The sequence below is a fragment of the Pipra filicauda genome, unplaced genomic scaffold (genome assembly GCF_003945595.2).
Source record: "Pipra filicauda isolate LSUMZ 115617 unplaced genomic scaffold, ASM394559v2 scaffold37_size4185640_pilon, whole genome shotgun sequence".
Classification (NCBI taxonomy): Eukaryota; Metazoa; Chordata; class Aves; order Passeriformes; family Pipridae; genus Pipra; species Pipra filicauda.
The window spans coordinates 2,235,704-2,258,736 of record NW_024104509.1 but is presented as its reverse complement, the minus strand read 5'-3'; the positions used below and the strand labels follow the sequence as shown (position 1 = coordinate 2,258,736).

The following is a 23,033-nucleotide window of genomic DNA, read 5'->3' as shown; positions in this document are numbered from 1 at the left end:
AAAAAACCCCAAAAACCCCCAACCAACAAAAAACACACCACACAAAAACAAGAACAAAATTTTCTGATTTTTTTTTTTTATACCTTAGATATTTCAACTCAGTTAAATATTTTGGATCTGATTCTATTTATTAATAACAGTTTATTATGTTATCTGTACCTAAAAATACACACACTCATATTCTTCCAGCACTGGAGCCTTTGCAACAACAACCAACAATCTTTCCTGTTTTCCATCCCACTGATCTCTTTAAAAAAATCCACTCAAAACCATACACATCTCAGACTCTCCTCCAATGCAGAAGTAGAAAAGACTCCAGCCCCCCTCCTCCACAACCTGTACAACGTAGTTCAGCTTTACTTTGCAAGCAGCCGTAACAAGATATCTGCACTAACATAAGGTCAACGACAAGCAAACCCATATCAGCAGTCACTGACTGGAAACAAATGAGTAAACATTGACAGGAAAAAGTAGTTTAGCTGTTTCTCACACAATGAACACCCTTTTGCAGTCATTTTTCATTCCCATGACTACAGCTATAAAGACAGATCTTGCAGAGCTGTCACTAAACTCATGACAACCTACAGAAAATACAGAAGCCTTAACTGAAATGCGTTAGTTCTGTGAAAATAAAAGAATTTCTACATATACACATCAACACTATAGTCAGGTCTATTAACTACAAAGAGGAAGAGACCTCCTCTGTTGTGGCCAGAACAAAGATTTCTGGCATCTCTCGAATGCACATCTAGACACAGCCTGCACCTTCAATGTCAATACACTGCCAAACATAATAAGAACATATTTATACATAAAAAAGAAAAATATATGCACTTCTGGCAGTGTAAATGTTACAGATTTTACAAATGCCAGTGACATGAGTAGTTTGTGATGAATTACATTAATATGCCTCACCTGTGAGCCTGCTGCTGCGTTATTTATAAGATGATTGTTGGGGTGAGAAATCCAGAATGTCGAAACTGCCCTGAAATATTATTCAGAAACAGGTTACTGTTCTGAAATATTATTCAGAAACAGAAAAGCTCTAGCTCCAATAAAAATTCCCCCTTGCTAACAAGCACACCAGAAAAAGCTAAACTGGTGAAGTCGCTGCTTCACATATGTAATAAAAATCACAAAACCTCCCACATTTAGAAGACAAAAATGCCTTTTTTTTTTAGTTCAATGCCCAATATTGTATTTAATGTTGTGCAAATATCCCATGCGATGATAAACTATTTTAAGAAGCTTTCACAAGAAATAAGTATCACTTATGTCTCCAGTGGTGAGAACTTGAGAATATGCATACATTTACACAGAATAAAGATGTTCAATAGGCTTTTAAGGCCACTAGTGTAACAAGGAACAACAATCTTCCTATAAAACAACTTATTGTTTTATCTTTAATAAAAGACCAAATGTCACTTTTTATTCTTATTTTTTAAACACCAGTACTATGTGAACTGTATTTAAGGTGTCTGCATTCACTAAATTATAGATAAAAGTGTTCCCATCTGTATTTTTTCAAGAGATCATCAGCAGTTTAACTGCTGCAGCTGGCTTGGTTTTAGTTTTTCACCATGACATACTCACATGCAGTCTGTGGCTGGCACTGGGACATAGTTTCCATACACTTTATCCCTAATACCAATACACATGCTGCTGTTTCTGTCTGTAGGTAGAATAGTGCCTGGTTTTGTGACTAGCCCAAGATTGTGGAACAAAGTATTCCTCTGCTCAATGCCATCTTCTATGAAGAAACAGTGACCTAGTGTGTCGTAGCCAATGGTGTCCTTTATCTGCAGAAATACAAGTTCATTATGTCAGTAGTAATAGCATTTACTGAGATTTATTTGACAAATACCATATAGTTATACAATCTTGGCACAGCTGCAGAGTGAAGCTTCAGTATCAGCAGTTCAGATGAGTCAAAGACCCAGTTTTATTTATCCCTTACAAACACACTACTATGTCTGGAGAGCTTAGCTGTCTGGAAGAATCCAAAAAAACAGAATGGTGAGAGCTGTTAAAAATAAATTACTGTTTGCAATTGTTCATTTATTCACTGAAATAAGGAAAACATCACTGAGCACTAAAATTGCAAAAGGGATGGGACTAGTTTGGGGTCTAAATGCTCTTCAACATTTATTCCAACACAGTATGTTTTACTCTCCTTGCACCTACCAGCAAGCCATTAGTTGCATGAATAGTCACACATCTGGAAAAACAGTGATGAATGGAAAGACCTTCCAAGTAAGTTTTAACACTATAACCTCCTTTTTCATCCACATCTCCACAAAGGTGAAAATGAACAGGGTAACTTCCAATTTGCTGCTGGCCCATTTGCTTCAATTCCACGTAGGAGAGATGAACAGATGTAAAATTCTTCAAAATCTAAAAATATGAAGTCCAGAGTGAATAACCAATTATTTGCTTCTTAACCAATGGAAATTTTAAGTTAATACATCATCTACACCAGAGGTACAGAAGTTAGATGTACACAATTGCCACAGGACAACACAATAAGTTAGAACAATCGTTACTGTCTAGCTCTACAGAATGCCTTACAAAACAGTTGAAAAGTTTAACTTCCACGTGGCTAAAACAGAGGAATTTTCACCAGACATGTTGCCAGACTTTACTGTTTGGTCTTTATCAGGTGGCACATTACATATTCTTTACATGTACACTCCAAACTGAGAAGTCACTCACATCAGAACCTGTCTGTACTGAAGCTGCACCAGTGTAGTCCACCTAGCACAGGCTTAGCTGAATAAAAACCAGCTATGCAGAATAATAGATTCAAAGGAACCTGATGAGATTCCTAGTCCAATTGGAAGCTCAGCGCTGGGTCAGTTTAAAGACAGTTGCCCTGAGCACATTGCTCAGAGAACACCTCCAGCCACAGAGATATAAACTGGTTCTGCCCTTTCGTTTTCCCAGTATCTAAGCATTATTTGCTTTGCTGAAGCCTGGTCCCATTGCCTCTTGTCCCCTACACCTCCAAGAATTGCTCTGGCTTCTCTGAACCCTCACCAGTGCCTGAAGACAGCAACAAGATCCCTCCTCTCAGCTCCTCCTCACTCATCATCACTTACTGCCACACATCACCATCCCTGGAGACACCCCGGTCCATCTAAATCATCTTTGCAATGGGAATCCAAAACTGGACACAGCACTTCAAAAGGAATTTCTTTATTAAGGAAGGATAAAAAATTGCCTTCACAATCATACAAGTTTACAGTAAAGCTATTGAGTACAAAGTAAATCATGATGGGGCTGTAGCAGTAATGAAGGAAAGAGAAAGTATTTTCTTCCACCTAACCTGCTAAGAAAACATAAACCAAGTGCAACAGCTAAACTGCAAGGAGCTAAGATGACAAAAAAACCAGAAACCAAACCAAAACAGACCTTGCCTTTGGTTTTAATTTCATTTATCAAATGAAATTTATCAAAATTTATCAGTATTTATCAAAAATTTTCATACGTACTCTTCTCTAGGAAAATCAGTCATATGGACTTTTTTTCCCCTCCTCCACTAAATGAACTCCTAAGGTTTGCATGCCTAAAATACAGACATCCCTGATCTCTGACTCTTTAACACTGAAAAGCACCAAAACTGCAAAGCAATGCCGCTCCCTCACTGCCTCTAAGCCTCCTTTATGCTATTGTCCTAGTGACCAGTAGGAAATCCAGGATGATCAAGAGCTATTACATTTCTTAGCGTCTAGGATTCCTCTGCTTGGGCATGCAAGATTAGCATAAACTAAAAAGTGCTAAGTCTAGGTTTAGCAGCAGCCATCTACTACTCTAAACAGTCCCCTGGAAACAGTTTAACAACTTTAATGACTCAAAATGTTTGTCTGCTGTATTTACACTTTTGTGGCAATCAAGGTCACACTTTGCAAGATTCGCAGCCTGTCGTTATCTTCTTTCATTACATTATCTTAAACATAAAGAAGTGCTTTGAGTCCACCTACTTTCTTCCACAAAACAAAAGCTGCCACACAGTAGGGAAAGGGCATATTTTCTTTCTCACTATTATGTCCACCGGCATAAAATTAAAATCTGCATTCAAATATATTAGAAAGAGATTTAAACTGTGATGACCACATAATGAGCCCAAATACATTTCCAATTAAAATATGAGGCTTCAAACTTCTCTAGCATCAGTGAAGCACTGCTGCTCAAACCTTTCATCTAAAAATGTAAGTGAACACAAGTTTAAATTTTACTTTCTATAATACTACTTTCCCTCAGCTTTATGTTTATAATACAAGAAATCTGAAGCATTTTCCTTTATGTAACCTTAGTACTTTCAAATTTTTAAAAAATTAAATACAAAACCCCATGGTCCAACACAGTTTCTTTTCTCTCCATGCCTCTCTAGTGCCCAGTTTCAGATGAGGCAGATATTTAGGATTCAGTGCTTATCACCTGGGGAGGGAGGAAGGAAGTGAAAGGAGGAAAAAGAGATAAGAGGGAGATCAAACTTTATTTTGTAATATAACCGGATGCACATACATGGACATTACTTTAAAGGTTTAACCCCTGCCACACAAAGTTGCAATATTTGTTGAATATTTCTATAACACTAGTGCACTGATATCCCTTCCTCCAATTCTGCATAATTAAGTCTTGAGGAGCAAAATCTACTTTTGGGAAAGCTGAGAACAAAGTCATTTCCACACAAGGGAACTGTATGAATTGATGTTAAGTTTTCAAGTACTTTACAGTTTAACATTCTTTTTTGTCCTCGATGTGCATGACAGAAAGTTACTGTAAAATATTTTTCAAACCTTGATATGTCCACCAAACGTATCATAACTAAAGAACTGACACTCCTTTTCACGGTAGCAGGTATTTTCTGTCTCTCCCTTTATTAAGATATTTCTTGTAAGAACTCCAACTTCTGCTCTCATGTCCACTCCATCAATAACTTCTCCTGCATGAGGAAACTGAGGATTTTCTGTCCAACAAAAGTTTTGAAGGGGGGAAAAAAAAGAAAAAAGTTGTCATTGATTAAAACCAGAACCAACTTATATAAATAAGCAAGTTAACCATAGCAACAAAACCCATGCATTCCTCTTACCACACTATTCTCTCTTAGCTTTTCTTATGGTAGATGTATCTCTTATTTTAACAAGAAACTAATCCAAAACGGATATCAACATTTTATTTGCAAATGTGTCTTAATTTCAGTCCAGTAGTTTGTGAACAGGATGGGGAAAAAAAAACAAAGAAAAGTTTAAATTAATCCAATGTATTTAGAAAACTTCTAGTGAAGCATAGGTGCACACTTGCTTTAAAAGAAAAAAAGATGCTGGCTACTTAACCTGTTTAAAAGACAAATTAAGAACTGAAAATGAGGCCCAAACACCTTTAGAAAATACTGTATTCATTCTCTCCTAAAAGAATAAAGGATTTGCTTTCCTACTTATATTTCCTCTTTCCTAGATAGCTATTCTGAGTATTCATAAATTAATAACAGGAAAAAGAAGAACCTCTGGTTTAATACTGTTCTTCCAAAAACCAATTAATTTCTTATTTGAACTGAGAAAGTTATCTAGTCCTGTAAACCTTAAAAAGTGCTTTTATTGATTGCTGAGTACAGACTGTCACTATCCCTTCAAGGCTTACAGAAGGATAAAAGCCTAAACTACCACAGAAGCAAAACTAAGAGTGATATTAACTCTGGATCTGCTGTTGAGGATTTAAAAAGACAAATGATGTCTGCAAATGGGCCTGCACTCCTCTCCCTGAAGGCTTACCTATTGTTTTCCCCTATATTTGACTAGCAAATATAAATCAAGTGAAGAAAGAGCAAGTAGGGCTCCTACAACACAATACTTTTTAGGTTTCCTACTACAAAGAGGTGAAAATAGCTAAAAGCTTAGCAAAAACTTCAAGTAATAATTTCAAAAAATGGAACATTCTTCAGCATGTCAAGTTTACCATTCCACAGAAAATTCTTTCTTCATAGAACAAATATGTAGGGTGGTTTGGGGATTTTTTTAAACTGTATATGTTACTGCAACAAAGAACCCTACTGAGAGTGAAAAAAAAAAAAAAATAGGCAAGTTCACTTCCTTAACACCTTCTAAAGATCTATAAACAATTTAGATAGGATTTATTTTCAAAAAGAGACAAGATTTTATATTTTATACCATATTGTAAATCGTGTGAAAATGGGGTTTCTAAAAACCTTCAAAAGCAGTTGCTTTCTCACACACGATTTCCAGATGAAACAGAATTCGCATGTACACTATTCAATCATGACAAAAACCTTCTTAGATTTTGTACTGCAATGTTCAAGTTTGCTCCCTAAAACACTCTGCTCAATAAAACACACAACATGATATTTAAGAACAAAGACAAGGAAGTATTGTGTTCAATGGCACTAAGATACCTCCAAAACTTCATGCAGCCTGGCATTCTCCAATGTATAATAAGGTAAACTCAGATACACTTTTTTCATACTCAAGACTTCTCAGTGCAGTAAAACATATGTGACACATGCTAACAAATGCTGTGGGAAGCAAATTTCACTGCAAGGGGGACATACAGACTGGCAGTCCCTTAAGGCAGAAGGGAATAGGGAAGTTTGAGGGCAAGCACAGAAAGCTTCCAAGAATGAACAAAGTGAAGGGCAGTTTGAAGAGGAAGTCGTACCATGCAGAGACTAAATAGGACAAACCACGTTCAGAACAGCACTAATGAGCTGCTGCAAAGTAACACTGCAAAAACACTTAAACACTTCTCATTAGTCTGCGCTACCGACTGACGCTGCAGCCCACCAGAAGGAGTGAGAGGGAAAGCTCCAGACCAGAAGCTGGAGGACCACCAAGAAGGAGGGCATGGAGTGGGTGTGGAGCAGCAGAAGAAAAACACAGAAGCCAGCATAGCTGGCAAGTCAGTCCCCCGGGGAGGCTCTTGTGATGTCAAGCAGAATGATTCAGATAATAAAAAGGAAATGGCCAACAACACACACAACCATTTTGTGCGCATCACACACGAAGGAAAAACAGATCGCAACCACTCAGGGATATTCCGTGTGAGCAGAGTCTTGGAAGGGTCACTTATTTTATAACCATTTTTTTGGTGGGGAGTAGAAAGGAGACTGAAGGAATGGAGAAAAAAAGGATTGCAATTTTCTTTTTTCTTCTTTTTTTTATTTCTCTTTTTTTAATAACAACAGAAAAAGTTATAATGATAACATTTCAAAAGAGGGGAAGGACACTAAAGGCAAAGGAAATGGTAATGATCATAACAGCTATTCAAGCACATATAAAGAGAATTTGTGAAAAGACAGAAAGAGGCCAGGGAAAGAAAACAAGCATAATCCTCTTGGAAAAAAACTAAGGCATTCAACAAGCCTGGGAAGAAACTAGAAAGAAAAGTTAGTACGGTAAGCTTTGAGGCAGACCTGACATTATACAGAGTCATTTTGCAGCAAAGAGAATTACACACTCGTGCATATGGCAACAAAGTCACACAGGGACATGTGAAAAGGCTGTTCTTTACTGCTCCCATTGCAAGGGACTGTCCATGGACAAATATATATTTCACACAGGCCTTCAACTGGGGACTGCTCTCATACCTTTGACTTTAACCTGATGCTTGGTACATTCTGGGCAGGGAAGGAGGGAGAATTCCTCTGTCTGATACATTGAATAGTCTGTGCTTGCAACCACAATCCGGTCTCCAGGCTCCCAACTACTAGCATCATCCAGAAGATTCAGTATTACTCCACCTACCGCTTCGACCTGGAAGCCTGAAACTGGGACACCTAATTAAGGAAAAAAAAAGTAAACACAATATAAGATTATATTCAACTTTATATGAAACCATTCTCTAACCAAGTAGATACTAATAAAATATGTATGAGATTTCGCAAGCTCCAAAGCCCTCTAAACTCGAACTCTGACCTTAAACATGCCAGTGTGACATACCTTTACAGCCTGCTTATTTATTTGATCTCAAATAAAACAAAGGGAAAAGTCAGAACTAACAGCAACAGGAAAAATCTATGATTTAAAAAAACCCCACAAACTAACATCATATGGCAACAATTTGTAGGTCCAGCTACCTCTGCTTGTTTCTAGTGACATTTGCCATTTTAAACTCTGCAGATGTAATCAAGGCCCTGGAAAAAAAAAGTAGAGGGACTTTTTTTTTTTAAGCACAACTAATAGAACAGTTTGGCAGACTAAATTACATACATATGATATTTCACTAGCTTATGATGGATTTGCATAAGTTCAGCTGCTTTTGCTAACTCTTGAACTTAACTCTACAGCACCAGCAAGTAAAAGATATATTTTTTTAAAAATCCACCAAAATACAAGTCTATACATTTTCATAGGGCCATAATGAACAGTAAAATGGCTTAATTGCTTAACAAGTAAACACATGACTACCATAAAAAAATTCTTTTGAGGAAAACACTATATTGCTTAATAATTCTAAAACCAGAAAAAGGTAACTACCCATAAAAACCTCAGATCAAAGCTATCTTAAGTTTAAAAAATTAATAAAGGATAAAATAAGTGATAGGCTTTCTAGCTTTTTACAGCACAGATTCAACTTTGTATGAGAACAGCTGCCTAAAGTTCAGCATTCAAACAGCAAGAGAAAATTGTAGAAAGAATAAAACACTTCTCTTGGCTTCTATCAAGTTTTCTTTTTTAGCACTATAACCAACATCTTGAAAGCTTAGATTTAAAATATACATGGCCAAAAAATTACTAAAATAAAATTTAAAAAAGCATCAGCATTTATAACACTCCTATCTCCATTTAAATATACTAAAAATTAAGATTCTTAATATGATACTGATCACATGCTCTATACAAACAGATTGAGAAAACAGATAGCAGTGAAGAACTGTGTGCTCATATTTCATCCGCAGCAAGCAAAAACAACCTACAGTAGCACTCAAAAATTTAAATTGCAACCAACATCTCTAGCAAAAAAAAAAAGGCATATATAATATTTTTCTTCTTCTCCAACTGTAGGATTTCAAAAAACACTTTCCTACCATCATTCCATTCGCTGTAAGCTCTCACAACAAACTTCTGCCCGTCCACTGTGAAAAACTCTTTCTGAGCAAGAGCTTTCCCACCAGTACTGTGGTTTTCATAGTTTCTCACTGATTCATTACAGGAAGAATTTCCACCACCTATAACACCAACTAAAGCCCACGCTTGCCTGTGAAAATCAAAAGTAAATGTTTAAATAAAATGGCTTTTAACAAATTCTTCACAAAAAAAGGAAAAGACAAGGAGCACCAAAGTCAAAAAACCCTTTTATCTGCTCTTCTAAATTAATTTTAAAATGCAACTTCAAAATGTAGAAGAAAATGGGCAGACCTCATAGAAAAGAAAATAACTGGATGTCCTATATACAAAATGGCAAATAAAAGAGCTCTCACTGGAGAAGACTTCCATATACATTTTAAGGAAAACATTGAACAAGATACACTTTTTTCCAAAAGCAAAAATCGCTAGAGATGAGCGACAGACAAAAGCAATACAGGATCCTATTCCCAAAAAGCATTAGTAGGGCACAGGAGGACTAGGAGCCAGTGCCAACATTCCTGCCATGGCCCGCTGCCATTAGCCAGCAGCATCCCAAAGGAGTGGCCAGGACTCCCAGGGGACCACGTGTTCATCAGGCCAGGAGGGATGGACTCAGCCAACAGCACCCATTGGCACTGGCTACTGTGCTGGACAGTCAATAGCTCTTGAATCTTTCAGAATGCTCAGATCCAGAAAAGGAACCACATGCTGTTACACAGCCTCTGCACAAGAGATCAACAAAATGTCTGAAGGCTGAGACCTAGGGTTGTTGTTTTTCACTCCTCCCTGGCCCACCCCTCAGCTGGACACCTACTTGGCTGAGCATCAGCATAGAGCAGGGAACTGCCCTGGATGTACTTGCCCTTCTTATGGCTCTGCTCAATGCATCTAAGTTTTTGGAAATTAAAAGTAAACAACACACCACAGAAAGTTGTTACCAAGTTCAAAAAAAACAAGTCTATTTTGCTGTCCTCTGTAATGCCATAATCATGTGTACAGAGGAAGCAGTCGAGATCATCTAAAAAAGCTGGACAATTTTGCATCATTAAAGTTGAATCATTCACCCTAAATGAAAACAGTCTCAACTATCTGGACTACAGTCTGTTGCTAATGATTGATTTAAAGGCAGATATTAAAACCACCTTCGATCCAGCTGCCTTGATTTCAGTCCCCTCTTGATATTTTTGTTGATTGGGATTCATTATCATGTTCATAGGAATACTACATATTGGGTCAGCTTTTCAGCAGCAGCAGCAAACAATCTGAATGTTTCACACATCAACATTTAAAATAAAGGTATTTCGATGCATGTTATTTTGCAGGAAGAGGTAGAAGGAGAGAGGGATGTAATGGAGTATTCACCTCCATGCTGAAATCTTCTTCACTAGCTTTACAGGTTTAACAAAACGACCCTCAGTGAGCCATCGGGGAGAGCTTCTCGCCCATCTTCCACAGCAGAACAAAACAATTTTATGTGCTTACAGAGCCTTTACTGACTACGGAAAACAGACAAGAATCAGTTCAGCAGAGAAGGAAAAAAGGCTGCTTCTTCCCAGTTGCAGGCTGAAGATGTTCCTCATTTCAGACAAACTGTGTGGAGGTCACAGGCAGAGACAAATCCCACAAATCTACACCTCTCAGGACAGGTCGGGCTGGCTGTACCACAACCTGAACAACCCAAAGCCACAGGGGCTTTGCTGCTTTCAGAAGTGGTGCTCTACTTCAGGACATCCAGGTCTTGGCATCTCTAACCAAACTGCTTCAGAGGCAGCACAGCATGTGCTTTCCATTCCATGACCCCACCCTTACACAGTCAGTGACATAAATGTATTCCTGACAGGAACTGAGGTCAGAACATGCCATCCTGACTGACACGCCAGCCCGCCTCTGCAAAAGTATAGGGAGGAAACTAACAGGAATCCAGATGTTAGGGCCTGGTGAGGGATAAGAATAGAACAGAAAAACTAAATGACCAATTTCCTGGAAAATACTGGACAAAATAGAGAGGTTATACAACATTGCCTCAATGGAAGCTGAAGAACAGACTGACAGTCACTTAGTAGACTGGGTATACTTTCCCTTGTATCGACAACACAGAATCATAGAATGATTTAGGCTGGAAAATACCTCTAAGATCATCAAGTCCAACCTGTGACCAATCACCATCTTGTCAACTAGACCACGGCACTAAGTGCCATGTCCACTCATTTCCTGAACAACTCCAGGGATCCCTGAGCATCCTCCCATCTCCCTGGGCAGTCCATTCCAATGTTTAACAATCTCTTCCATGAAGAAATTCCTGCTGAATTCCTGAACCTCCCCTGGTGCAGCTTGAAATTAAGTCCTCTGGTCCTGTCACTACCTGCTTAAGAGAAGAGATCAAGCCCCACCTGGCTAACAGTCTCTTTTCTGGTTGTTGTAGACAGTGGTAAGGTCTCCCCTGAGCCTCCTTTTCTCCAAGCTAAACACCCCCATCTCCCTCAGCTGCCTCTCATATGCATTACTCTCTAGACCCTTCATCAGCTTTATTGTCCTTCTCTGGACAAACTGCAGCACCTCAATGTCTTTCTGGTAGTGAGGAGCCCAGAACTGGACACAGAACTTGAGGTGTGACCTCCCCAGTGCTCAGTACAGAGGAACAATCATTTCCCTGGTCCTGCTGGCCACAGTATTGCCAATACAAGCCAGGATGACACTGGCCTTCTTGGCCATCTTGGGTACATTGCTTTGTGTGTCCAGAGTAGTGTGAACAACCCTCTGCAGCACAAAGCCAAGTTCAAAACATGCACTGCAAAAAGCCATTTGCAACAACTAAATGAACGGCACAGCAGTTTAAGTTTCCTGCTTTAATAATTCCTGCTATACCTCTTCTACTGTCTCACCAACCAAATCCTGACCAACTGAAAAGAATGGTAAAAAGATACAGAAACACCTTGTAAGTGCACTTCAATTACAAAAAAATTCCAGAGATCAGTTCCTTTGCAGACTCAATGGAGGAGTAACATACTTCCATTTCAACAGTGCAGGAATATGAGTAAGATGGTATTTGATACACGGGATTAGCATCCCTTAGAATCACAGAATGGTTTGGGTTGGTAGGAACCTTAAAAATCACTTAGTTCCATTCCTTGCTTCTCTAAAGTCAGAGGCATTAAAAGCTCCACCTAACAGCTGTTTTCCACCTGCATCTTAGAATGACAGAAAAATCCTTGCTGCACCCAGTTTTAATTTCTGTAAAGAACAGTGAAAGAGAGCAATTACAAGTAATAAAGTCTGTCACACAAATATCTGTAACTATCAGTCTCTGCACTATATCACTGAGTACTATTACTGCAGCACTATGCACAACACGAGAATTCTCTGAAAACTTTATGAACAGACACTGCCAAAGGTAACAAATCCCCCAAATCTGCATCTCATCTTTACTTAGCACAAAAGGGAAAATAAATTATTTACCTGTAACTTAATCCTCTGACAAACTTACTTCCCAGAAGATTTTGAATAGTCACTCTGGTTTCCTCCAGTAGATTTTTAGCAGCAGAATCTCCTACAGCAATAGCAATAATGCGACCAGGACTTCCATTTTTCAGTAAGTTCTGAAGCTTCAAGCTTTCTTCTGAAAATTCATGAGTATCAAACTTCAGCACTTCCAAAATCTCTGCTGTGTCCTGATCAATCACTCTAACATTTAGTCCTCGGGAAAAATTCTTTTTAAATGTATAAGGACCATAGGCCAGCCCTGAGAAATACAAAGTCTTTGACAGAAAAGTCCATGATAGCTTCTGGTGCCCATGCAACTCCAGTGTTCCTTCAGGGCCCACGCCAATAAATTTTTCACCAAATTCTAACACATCAGCACCTTCATTTGATTTCCCATACAAAATAATAGTTGCTTTGGATTTATAGCGGCATTTCTCTGCTCCAACGTGAAGCATTCCACCATCCTTTATCAGGATAAATCGAGTTCTCAAGGTAATATTTTTAGAACCTTCTTTATCATCAGCAAAAACAAGTATACCTAAAGGAAAGAAAATATTTCTGTATGTCAAAGCAAAATTCAGATAGACTCAAAAAACTTCTGCAATAAGAACAACAGAGAAATTACAGATTTATTTTCCACACCCACTAATTGAGCTGTTATGTTCTTACATATATTTATGAATATTTGGGAAAGCAACTGCTACCAATTGTGATTTATCTTTGCAAGAATTTGCTTGGTTTATTCCTAATTATTTTCTGCCATTTTAGTAGAATTACTAATATACGAGAGGTACCAGCAGAAGACAAGCAGATCTTGTACAAAGAAGGCTACTAAACAATCTTTTTTTAGTATATATCCTACAGAAAACTTTATCAGTGATGCACTGAAAAGATACTACAGTGTTCATTCATCTTTTGAATTACATACTTGACCTGGTAGCAGGCTGAAAAGTAAAAGCACAGCGACTGGTTAATAAGCTGCAATGTAAACTTTCAATATATTTTTATGTAATCACAGAAGTAAAAAATACACAGAACACTGAAGCATGGTGTTTATCCTGCAATTTCATACCTCCATCCTGTATAACTATAGAGTGTACTGTAGCATCTGAGTTCAGACGAAACAAATCCCCTTTTTTGATAAAAACTCTTTTTTCAGGATCTTTTCCAGGGCTCCAGTTTTTAAGACGAGGATTCTGATCAGGACAATTCTCTGCAATACAATGTGAAATTCAACTTTTAAAAAACAAACACCATCACATCAATCAAGGCATCATTAGGATGAACACAAGTAAGACAGTCACCCACAAAAGATTCTCACCTCTTTCTATGGTTACAACACTGTACCCACTGATGCCACTGTTTGTATCTGAGTAGCCAAAAAGACACATGTAAGGTAGCTAAACTCTCAAGGGTAGGAAGGCCTTCTTACACTGTATGAAACTACTGATAACCACACACTGTTGACAATAGATACTTCTGAACTCCATCTGATTTTTTTCTTATTTGCTATATCACCTGTGGTAGATGAGAAGCGGCAAGCAGGATACACTCAGATGCAGAGCAATCACACTGAGCAATGGAAGTCTTAGGCCAGCTACCTAGGCTAACTAACATGGTTGTAAAGCATCTAGGTCCCTTCCCTATGTCAGAAAGGCTGATACCATCTTGCTTTTAAGGACGCAAATCAATTCTTTCAGTGTAGGTTTGCAGGCAAGGGATAAAAGAGGGACAAGACATCCTTATTATATTTAGTATAATACATAATTGGCTATAGCAGTTTCCTGAGAGACAAGACATTTGGATTTAAACTTATTGGTTTGTATCCCTTAGGAAGTCAGCTTAAGTATCAGGCTACAAACCACACAAGAGTAGAGACACATGCAAGCCTTGCTGAAACTCCACTGAAGGTCTGGCACTACACAGGCAATAACACCAAGCTACAAGGCCAGAAAAGGAGAGGTAGCAGCAGGAAGTGACAGGCTTGTGTGATTTCAGATGAAGTTACAGCAACGTAGTATTTACAACACATACCTCTTTAGCATATTAAGCATCTGAGTAATGCAGCAGCACAGGCATATTCCTTGGAATATGTTACCAAAAGTCAGATTAAAAATATTTTTCATATGCAAAAGACAACTAAAAAGATGCCAAAATAAACATGTTAGCAGCTGAATTGAAAGTCACAGTCAGAATAGCCTTTGCACAATCTATCTTCTGAAGAAAAACACTCACATGTGAAGTGCAACTTCAGAGGCAGAAAGCTATTAGCGATAGTCCATTCTTGCAAAACCTAAAGAAAGCAAAACCTATCCACAAGTTTAACACAAGCCAGCCTTAGTTTTGCTGACAGAAATGTTTTTCCTTCAGTGTTGACTCTCAGCTTATCAAATTCCTCCCAACTCAGGAAACCCACATATACCAAAATTTCACTACCAGTGCAGAAAAATTAGCAAACTGCAGAAAGAGCAAAAGACATATAAGTAGCAGTATAAAAAGAAAAACAAAATTAAATCTTTTGGGAGGATCCTATGAAGACAGCATTTGGAAAATGTAATTCAATAAGGGAAAGCCAAAAAGCAAGAAGTATTGCAATTAGCAAGACTGCTGAGCACTCACCGGATAAAGGCAAGTCTACTGTCTGACTCATGCAGAGTCCCTAACCCCTTTTCCCCAGATACCACACACACAAGCACTGTGAAGAAACACTTATTTCCTGGCTGGTAGCAAAGGGCAATGTGAGGAAACCATGAGTCAGCAACCTGATGACTTCTGCTTAGTGTGATTCACAGGAGCAGATCTAGTGACTGAATTTTTCTGTTGAGTCAGAAAGAAGAGGTATAGCACAGTAACTAAAAAAAAATACAATTTTAATATCTATTGTACATTACAATCCATCGAGAATGCCATCAGAATCAGAAACGGGCACTCCTGTAATGCAAACATGCTTCTGGGGCATGGTAAACAGATGTGCTCAGCAAAAGTATTTTGAAATTCTCCCTTAGTAATTGCAGTGGGCTGCACGGAAACACCAAATATTTAGAACTTCATCATATGTTACCTCCAAAATTACTGATTTCATCTTACAGACGACAGTCATTGCCTCTATAGTTAAGGTTAAATGAAATCAGAACAGATCAGAAACCAGTAGGTAGTGATGACCTTGCCAAATTTAGTCACTCATGTTGAAAACTTTTCAAGTCAAGCCTCTACTTCAGTGCATTTCTGTAAAAATGGGCCAACTCTCCTTAAGGTTTTGTTCCTTCTAATAGCAGGGGGGGAGGAAGTGAAATTTTTGCAAATTGCTGAGGAAAAATACATCACCCCACCCACAAGAAAACACCCTGATAAAAAATAAACTCTAGAACTTTCCATGAAGCCAGCATATGAAACTTGGCAGGAGAAAAGACGGCAGGAAGCAGTTCTGAAGATATAGTTAAACAGTTACTTTCTACCTGCTTAGACATCTTGTCTGGAGTTTTTAAGGCCTCTGGGAAAAAGTTATCAGTGTTATATTATGCTCAGCATAAGTTTATCACAGCTGGGCAGCTAAATTTTCTGAGGATCCTGTTTATCCTGGGCAAGCTCCAGCCCAGAGATTCAACAGCAAAGCAGAACTTTCCACTGAAAACCTCCCCAGCTTGTCATCCTGACCATGCAGCACAAGCCCAGGGAAATGGGGAAGAAAATTGCATTTCCAGTGCTCTTTCTGATCTCCAGTGTTCAGGACTCTTTCAAAAAAGAGATGACAGGATGATAAAAGCAAGGAGGAAAAAAGAAACCAGTTGACAGGCAGGAACAGAAATGCAGACTATCGTTTTCCATTTGGGGAAGGTAAGCCAGAGGTTTAGGATTTATGCTCAATTACTACCAAGTGCCACATTCCCTTCACTGCCTTTTAAACAGCCATTACAAGTACTGACAGTATGCACTTCCAATTAGCCCTGAGGAAGAACATACCTAACTGGAACTGATGTCATTCACTGCAGTACTGCATGTGCTTGTGTTGGAGCTAAGCGTATTACCATTTCAACTTGTTGGAGAACTGGGAAGTTGCTCCAACAACCGTATGTCAATCAGATTTTCCTTGGTGTTTATAGGAGTTTCTCTTGTGTCAGGATTTCACAGTATCACAGAATGGGTAAGATTGGAAGGGCCCACAGTCGATCATCTGGTCCAATCTCCCTGCTCAAGTGGGGCCATCCCAGAGCTCACGGCACAGGGTTATATCCAGACGGTTCTTGAATACCTCCAGTGAGGGAGACTTCACAGCCTCTCTGGGCCACCTGTTTCAGCGCATGGTCACCTACACAGCAGAGAATTTCTTTCTCATATTAAGGTGGAATGTCCTGTGCATCAGTTTCTGTCCATTAACTTTTGTCCTATTGCTCAGCACCACTGAGAAGAGTCTGACTTCACCTCAAAGTACTTCACAGAGTCAACTGGGCGAGGCACCCTTCAGTCCTCTGTGAATGTGTCTGTAACCGAAGTACTTACTTGCATATGTACCCGTTACCAGTGATCCAGATCACAACCCAGGAATAACCTTCCGTTTACTACTCCCTGAGGTTTTGTTGCTTTCCTTCATTATTATTAAGAATACTCAGTAACTTCACCCAAGAAGATATCTCAGCAAGCTACCACCAAGAGCAGTCCAGATGGATACGTGCATTCATTCTGTACTGTCATCTGAAATCTTCAACTGATTATCTGACTTGTTCAGCCTGTGTTGCGTTGACTTTGGAAACTGCATCTTATTAATTACTATGACAAAAGCTAGTGAGAAGCCTAAGTATGTTATTACAAGAGGCAACAGTTTAAATTCAAAATCCTCTTTAGCTTTTAGAAACCTGACTTCTGCCTTAAAAATACCCTAAAAATTCAAACAAAACAACCAAAACAACCTATGCTCCAAACTATACTACCAACATTTAGTGACTAGCAACTGCACTTCACAGCAGCTCCTAGGAGTAACTGGTCAGAGTGATGTACACTGTGTGATCAGCAGTTAATCACAACACCTGTTCATGCTTTACAGACACTGACACACCTCAGAGATTCTCCAAATTCCACAAAAGTTGTTCAGTTTTCTAAAATGAGCTGAAAAAAAACAAATCAAGACTAATAGATCAAAAAAGGGCCGTGCCCAATTTGTGTATAAACAAAGCAAACATGTACAGTTGGTATAGGTTCTCCCAGATTTTTAAATGTTTTTACTTGAATGCTTTTTTACTACCTTCTTCAGTTACTGCTTACACAGATAAAGATTTCATTTTGTCTACAATTTAGGAACCTACGAGACAGTTTCTGCAGACAAAAATAATTATGCTTATAAAACATTCATGCTTTTTCCCCTCAACCAGTAATATTTATTTACTGTTATGCCTGTTTCACTTAAGTAAATCAAATCATGCATAATAAAAACGACACTGATAACATAAAAAGGAGCTGATCTTTGCCCCAAACACTGCCTCCTTCAATGTTAAAATTGCACTAAGTGTCCTATTTTTGCACTTAACTTTCAACACTAATCCTGATCCTGAATTATTGAGTTATGATCACAGGTAGTATAACTTCTAGGATGATTTTGTTTGCAAAAGAACTTACCATCTGGAGCATATTTTGAAGCTATTCCCAAAAAAATCCCCAGTGCAACAAAAAGTGAAAGGCTAGAAATGGCAAAACAAATAAGAGTATTTTTATGCCTGTTGGCTTCTGCCTGTCGGCGGTGCTGCTCCACTGGTAGGGACGGAAGTCTTGTCCGGGCTTCTTGTCTGGCCGAGGTAAATTCAGCAGCAGCATGGCTCTGTGAGGGTGGTGGGGGACGGAGAGGAGCAATTCTCCCTGGGATGTACCCCGAAGACCTGTGATTGCTCCCGTTCTGAGGCCGGAGGAATGCAGGGGAGCTCCCCCTGGCATCAGCGTCTTGCATGTTATAAAGCCACTGGAACACACACACACACACATAGGGAAAAGACAAGAGACAGGCTTTCAGAGCACAGATCAAAATACATAAAAGAAAAAAAGAAATAACGACAGGCAACTTTAAGCCACATTTCTTAAGAAGAACAGCCACTGAAGCTGTGGCTATTTACGAAGTATCAGTCACTCAGTTGCTACTGGGCGCCTGACATGGTATAAAAGCATGGAACAATAGCACATGTGTCTTCAACAAAATTAAGCTCAAAAGCATCTGGTGTGGGAACCCAGTAAAGCACAGACCATTTCTTCATAGTTCCAGTAGGTATTTTTCAGAGTGTTTTCACAGTTAACTTGTATTCTGCGATTAAGAAATAAGCTGAACAATGAGAAAGCTAGCAACCCCTGCTTCCCCACAGTTATGTAAAGAATGCCTAAATGTATTTCTTCTGCGCACAGGAGCTGAACAAAATCCTCACTGTTTTCCTTCATGAGAAAGAAACTGAAAGAGACAACTCTTCCTTCCACACCGGAAGCAGTAAAATGCATTTAAATATACAAAATACAAAATACTATTTTATGTTTATTCATGCTGACACAACTTAGTCAACACTCTTAATGAGCTGAGGCATACAGGGCCCACAAACTTTACTTACAGTAGGATTTAACTGCCAGTAAATGTGCCTCAGGAACAGTCCTATAAGAGAGCCATCTGCATCTCATTCAGCAAACCCTGTGGTTTTCCTCACTGCTGAGATACTTGAGTTTGGACACAAAGCCTGGAAGCAACATGTCTCCTCCATATCGATGTACCTATCACCCAGAAGCGAGCGCTGCATTTATTTCAGTTACTAGTACTGCTTCCACCTTTATTCTGAAGCACTCAAGAGGAATGATTACCAATGCCATCACTATCTGGCCCATCCTCACCACCAGTTCTAACCCGCCATGCTTTTCTGCTTTAAGAGACACAAACCTCCATTTGACTGTTTTCTCAGGTTTTCCTGAGTCAACAGTGTTGTAGAGTACTCACAAAGCTGGCATGATTTTTTTTTTCTCATTACTATTAACATTTCTTATGGATAGAACATTTTGAGAAGGCTGCTCAAGTTTCAGTTAACTGAAACATAACTTTTTAAACTAAACCCTGAAGGGGATTTAGGCATAAGTCATGTGTATCAAATAGCAACGTGAATCAGGAAAATAAAAACTACTAATAATGGAAGAGCATAAAGATCCTCTTTCTCTTCCATTAAAAAAGGGTCACTCTGAAGTGTCAGGCACGCTGATGAAGAAGAAATGTGACAACTGTAATCTTATTCTGAGAAGTACCAAAGGAGCCTTTTGTCTCTCATGGTGCAAAATCTGATACTTCACTGTTTCGAGGCAAAAGAGCTGTTACTATTGAACAGGCTGGATAATCCTTTTAGGGAAGACAATGCATCTCCAGATGTATACACAATGACAATCAAGGCACTGAAACATTAACTGGAGTAGCTATCCCAAAGTGCAAAAATTATTCCAAGTCCTCCAGCAGTGTTTCTTGCACCTGTTTGTTACAGCAAATTGATTTTCACCACTCTCCTTTCTGTTCTTTGAGAAACTATTTCCCAAACATAATCTTCTCTTCCCAGACTTAACTGCCCAATGTGTTATGAGCAGTGGAACACTTTGCTTTCACCACATGTGCTTTTACACTCAACTTGTCATCTCTCAGCAGTGAAAATTCAATCATTTCTATGTTCTAGAAGTGGTGTTAAAAGCTAAGCAGAGAAGGAGCTTTTCAACTAATTCAAAGACAGTCTAGCTGAAACAAATACTGGACTAACTTGTTGATTAAAAGTTTTAAGAAATCTGATCCCACATTAAGATTTATTTTATTTTATGATTTGAAACCCTTACTCCTTAAACTTAAAAAGTTTTCAGTCATGGCATTTATCTGTGACATCGACAAAATAACTACAGAGTTCATTATAGCATGACACAAGGAGTTAACGAGTTTGTTAATTACTCAGCTGTATCATCTAAATTCAGATTGGCCATGCAAAACTTAGTATTACAAAATAATTTTACCACAATTTTGCCTATCAAGGTCTCAAAGTACTGCCAGACTCCTAAAGAAAAAAAAAAAATCATTCCTTACAACAGACATTGAAAACACTTGTGTCGTATTTCAAGCATATTTTGTTTTGTACAAAGCTTTCTGCTTTGTTTGCAAATCCCATTTTGGAAACCCTAAAAGTTTTCCAATTATCCCATTCAAGTGCAAACACAGGTCACCCCAAAGACAGGTGGAAAAGAGACTGCAGAACTGCTTTCCTGCCCATTTCAAAATAAAAAGAATGAAACAAAGCCACAAGGAGATACTTAGGACATGCTAGAGAACTACCATATAGTTTTCCATTAAAACAGGAGTAACCATTGCAACACTTCCTTCCCTCTTCATGTATTATTTGAAATTCCCTAGCTGGAAAAGGATCTCTTCTATCCTGTAGAGCAGCTACTGGCTTCTTTAAAAGACAAATTGATAATCGAATTCAAATTATTGGCTTGTTTATTTCCACTCTGTGGATAGCACCACAAAAATGCATGCATAGTAATTGGCTGTATGGCCAGTTATGTCTCAGAAATGCGATTGAGTGCATGAATACAGTCTGTATGTCACAAATACCGCACAAATACAAATTTTTCTCTGTAAATGCATTTACAGAGTAAAATGCAGGACAAAAAACCACAAACTGTTGAACTACCTAAATATCCCATTTCCTTGCAAGTTCCCATGCACCTGAATTTCTCCGTGTTTCCCTTTAACCTGTGCCTATGCTGTGGTCTCCTAAAGTAGATCTGGGCATCATGATCTGGGCATCTCTTCCTGATGGTATGACCTCAGACAAGAACACCACCCAATTTTACAACTGTACTGTAATATCGAGAATAATTCGAAGCAAGGTGCAAAGTAAAATACTGCATTATTTTCAGTAACAGTCAAGTTCTTGCACCATATACAACCAATTACCTAAAAGTTATATAGAGCTCAATCTGTACAAATGTTATTTGTCATGCCATTCAGGCATGCTGTTGTTTCAGTATTCCCGAACTGGAATTCAGTATTCCCTTCAAAAGGGTATCATGCAAGATTTTAAATCCGTTATTCAACACAGCTTTTAGTTAGGGCCACACTTAAACATGTGCTTCCAGCTCATCAGTACCAGGGAAGCTTCCTATGCACAGACTCAGCTGGAATATCTCAGATGTTTCAGCCCAAAAAGTATTTGTCGCCATCCATCTGCTGGATGACTGCACTACTTGCATATCACTCTTCTGTAAGAGTAGTGCTACTCCACACAATCCAGATTTTTGTTCATGCAACCCCTTCCTAAAACATAAGCAAGTAGTTCTCATAGTGATATCATCAGCCAACTCAGTTTAAACCACCTAAAATAAAAACTTAAAAAATTTTGTTTTGCACAGCATCTAAGTGAAAACAGTGAATGCCTGCAAGTCTGGATCTGCCTACAGAGCATCTGAGCTGTGTAGACAGCAAACCCCAGCAGGCAGACAGCAATGAGCTGCTGAACAGGCTGCAACATCTCCAGTCTCCTCAAGAATTCCTTCACCACTTTTAACTTGTGCCACTACCACACTCATAAAAGCCCACATTGTTCCACACTGCCAGAAACTAGAAATATATGCACTGTACAACCAAGGAATAACACCTGAACCTCCTAAGATGTGACTGTGTGCCGAGAACCAAGTGCCATACTTATCCATTACTCATTTGGGGGTTGGTTTCCTGGAAAGGAATCAGATTCTTTCACCAGATAACTCAAAACATCACCTGACACCACCCAAAATGTGAGAAATATTCCAAGATATTTCACGCTTCTCTGCTGTCAAATAAACCCCATCAAACATGCTAGAAAACTCGCACACCCCTGCACCTTCTGAAAACTTTGTCAAGAAAGTATGCTTACTTCCCTGCAGTGCAAAGAAATTAATGTTTCACTTTAAGCATGTTTTAAGGATCATACCTCTTAAAAATAAAACAAAAGAGAAACCAGAAAAAAATCACACACTTCTGTTGATCTGGGCTATCAAACACCATCAGCTGTAGTGCTGACCTATTACCCCACTGTCTAACTTCAGAGCATATAATTTCCATTAAGGAAAAGGCTGAGGAAAGGTGGAGGAACACAACCACCAAAAAAAAAAAAATATTTCCCCATGCAACACAGCACCACATGCTGCTTTCCTGGTAGAGGCACTTGTCTGGTATGAAATCAAAGTGTAGTGAGAGACCCAAGAAAAGGGACAAGAATTCAGTATTAAAAAGGTTCTAAGTAGGTACAATTACTGAACAGAAAGTGATATAAACCAAACACCTAAAGTACAACGTGCACATTTTTACAAGCCTTCAAGCTGGTCAACTACAATGGAGATACTAATTCAATGCTTCAAGTGCCCTGGAAGTCACCAGTTCAATGAATCCCAACCTCACCATTAAGAATAGTCCCCTATAGATACACAGGGTGCCCACATGCTTTCCTATCTGCT

General features: G+C 38.8%; 1 protein-coding gene across 3 annotated transcripts in view; it reads right to left on the bottom strand.

Annotated features, from left to right (window-relative positions):
- The window catches only part of CEMIP2 (cell migration inducing hyaluronidase 2), a 51,290-nt gene that overhangs the window by 20,143 nt on the left and 8,114 nt on the right, over nucleotides 1-23,033 (bottom strand). For all 3 annotated transcript variants that reach the window (XM_039384818.1, XM_027752135.2, XM_027752137.2), the window contains 9 exons: nucleotides 18,168-18,504; nucleotides 13,633-13,773; nucleotides 12,537-13,098; nucleotides 9,041-9,210; nucleotides 7,601-7,789; nucleotides 4,800-4,969; nucleotides 2,185-2,394; nucleotides 1,594-1,799; nucleotides 916-985 (listed from right to left, as the gene is read on the bottom strand). In XM_039384818.1, coding sequence (XP_039240752.1) covers nucleotides 916-985; nucleotides 1,594-1,799; nucleotides 2,185-2,394; nucleotides 4,800-4,969; nucleotides 7,601-7,789; nucleotides 9,041-9,210; nucleotides 12,537-13,098; nucleotides 13,633-13,773; nucleotides 18,168-18,492 — 2,043 coding nt within the window. In that variant the 5' untranslated portion in view covers nucleotides 18,493-18,504. The remainder of the gene's footprint in view (nucleotides 1-915; nucleotides 986-1,593; nucleotides 1,800-2,184; nucleotides 2,395-4,799; nucleotides 4,970-7,600; nucleotides 7,790-9,040; nucleotides 9,211-12,536; nucleotides 13,099-13,632; nucleotides 13,774-18,167; nucleotides 18,505-23,033) is intronic.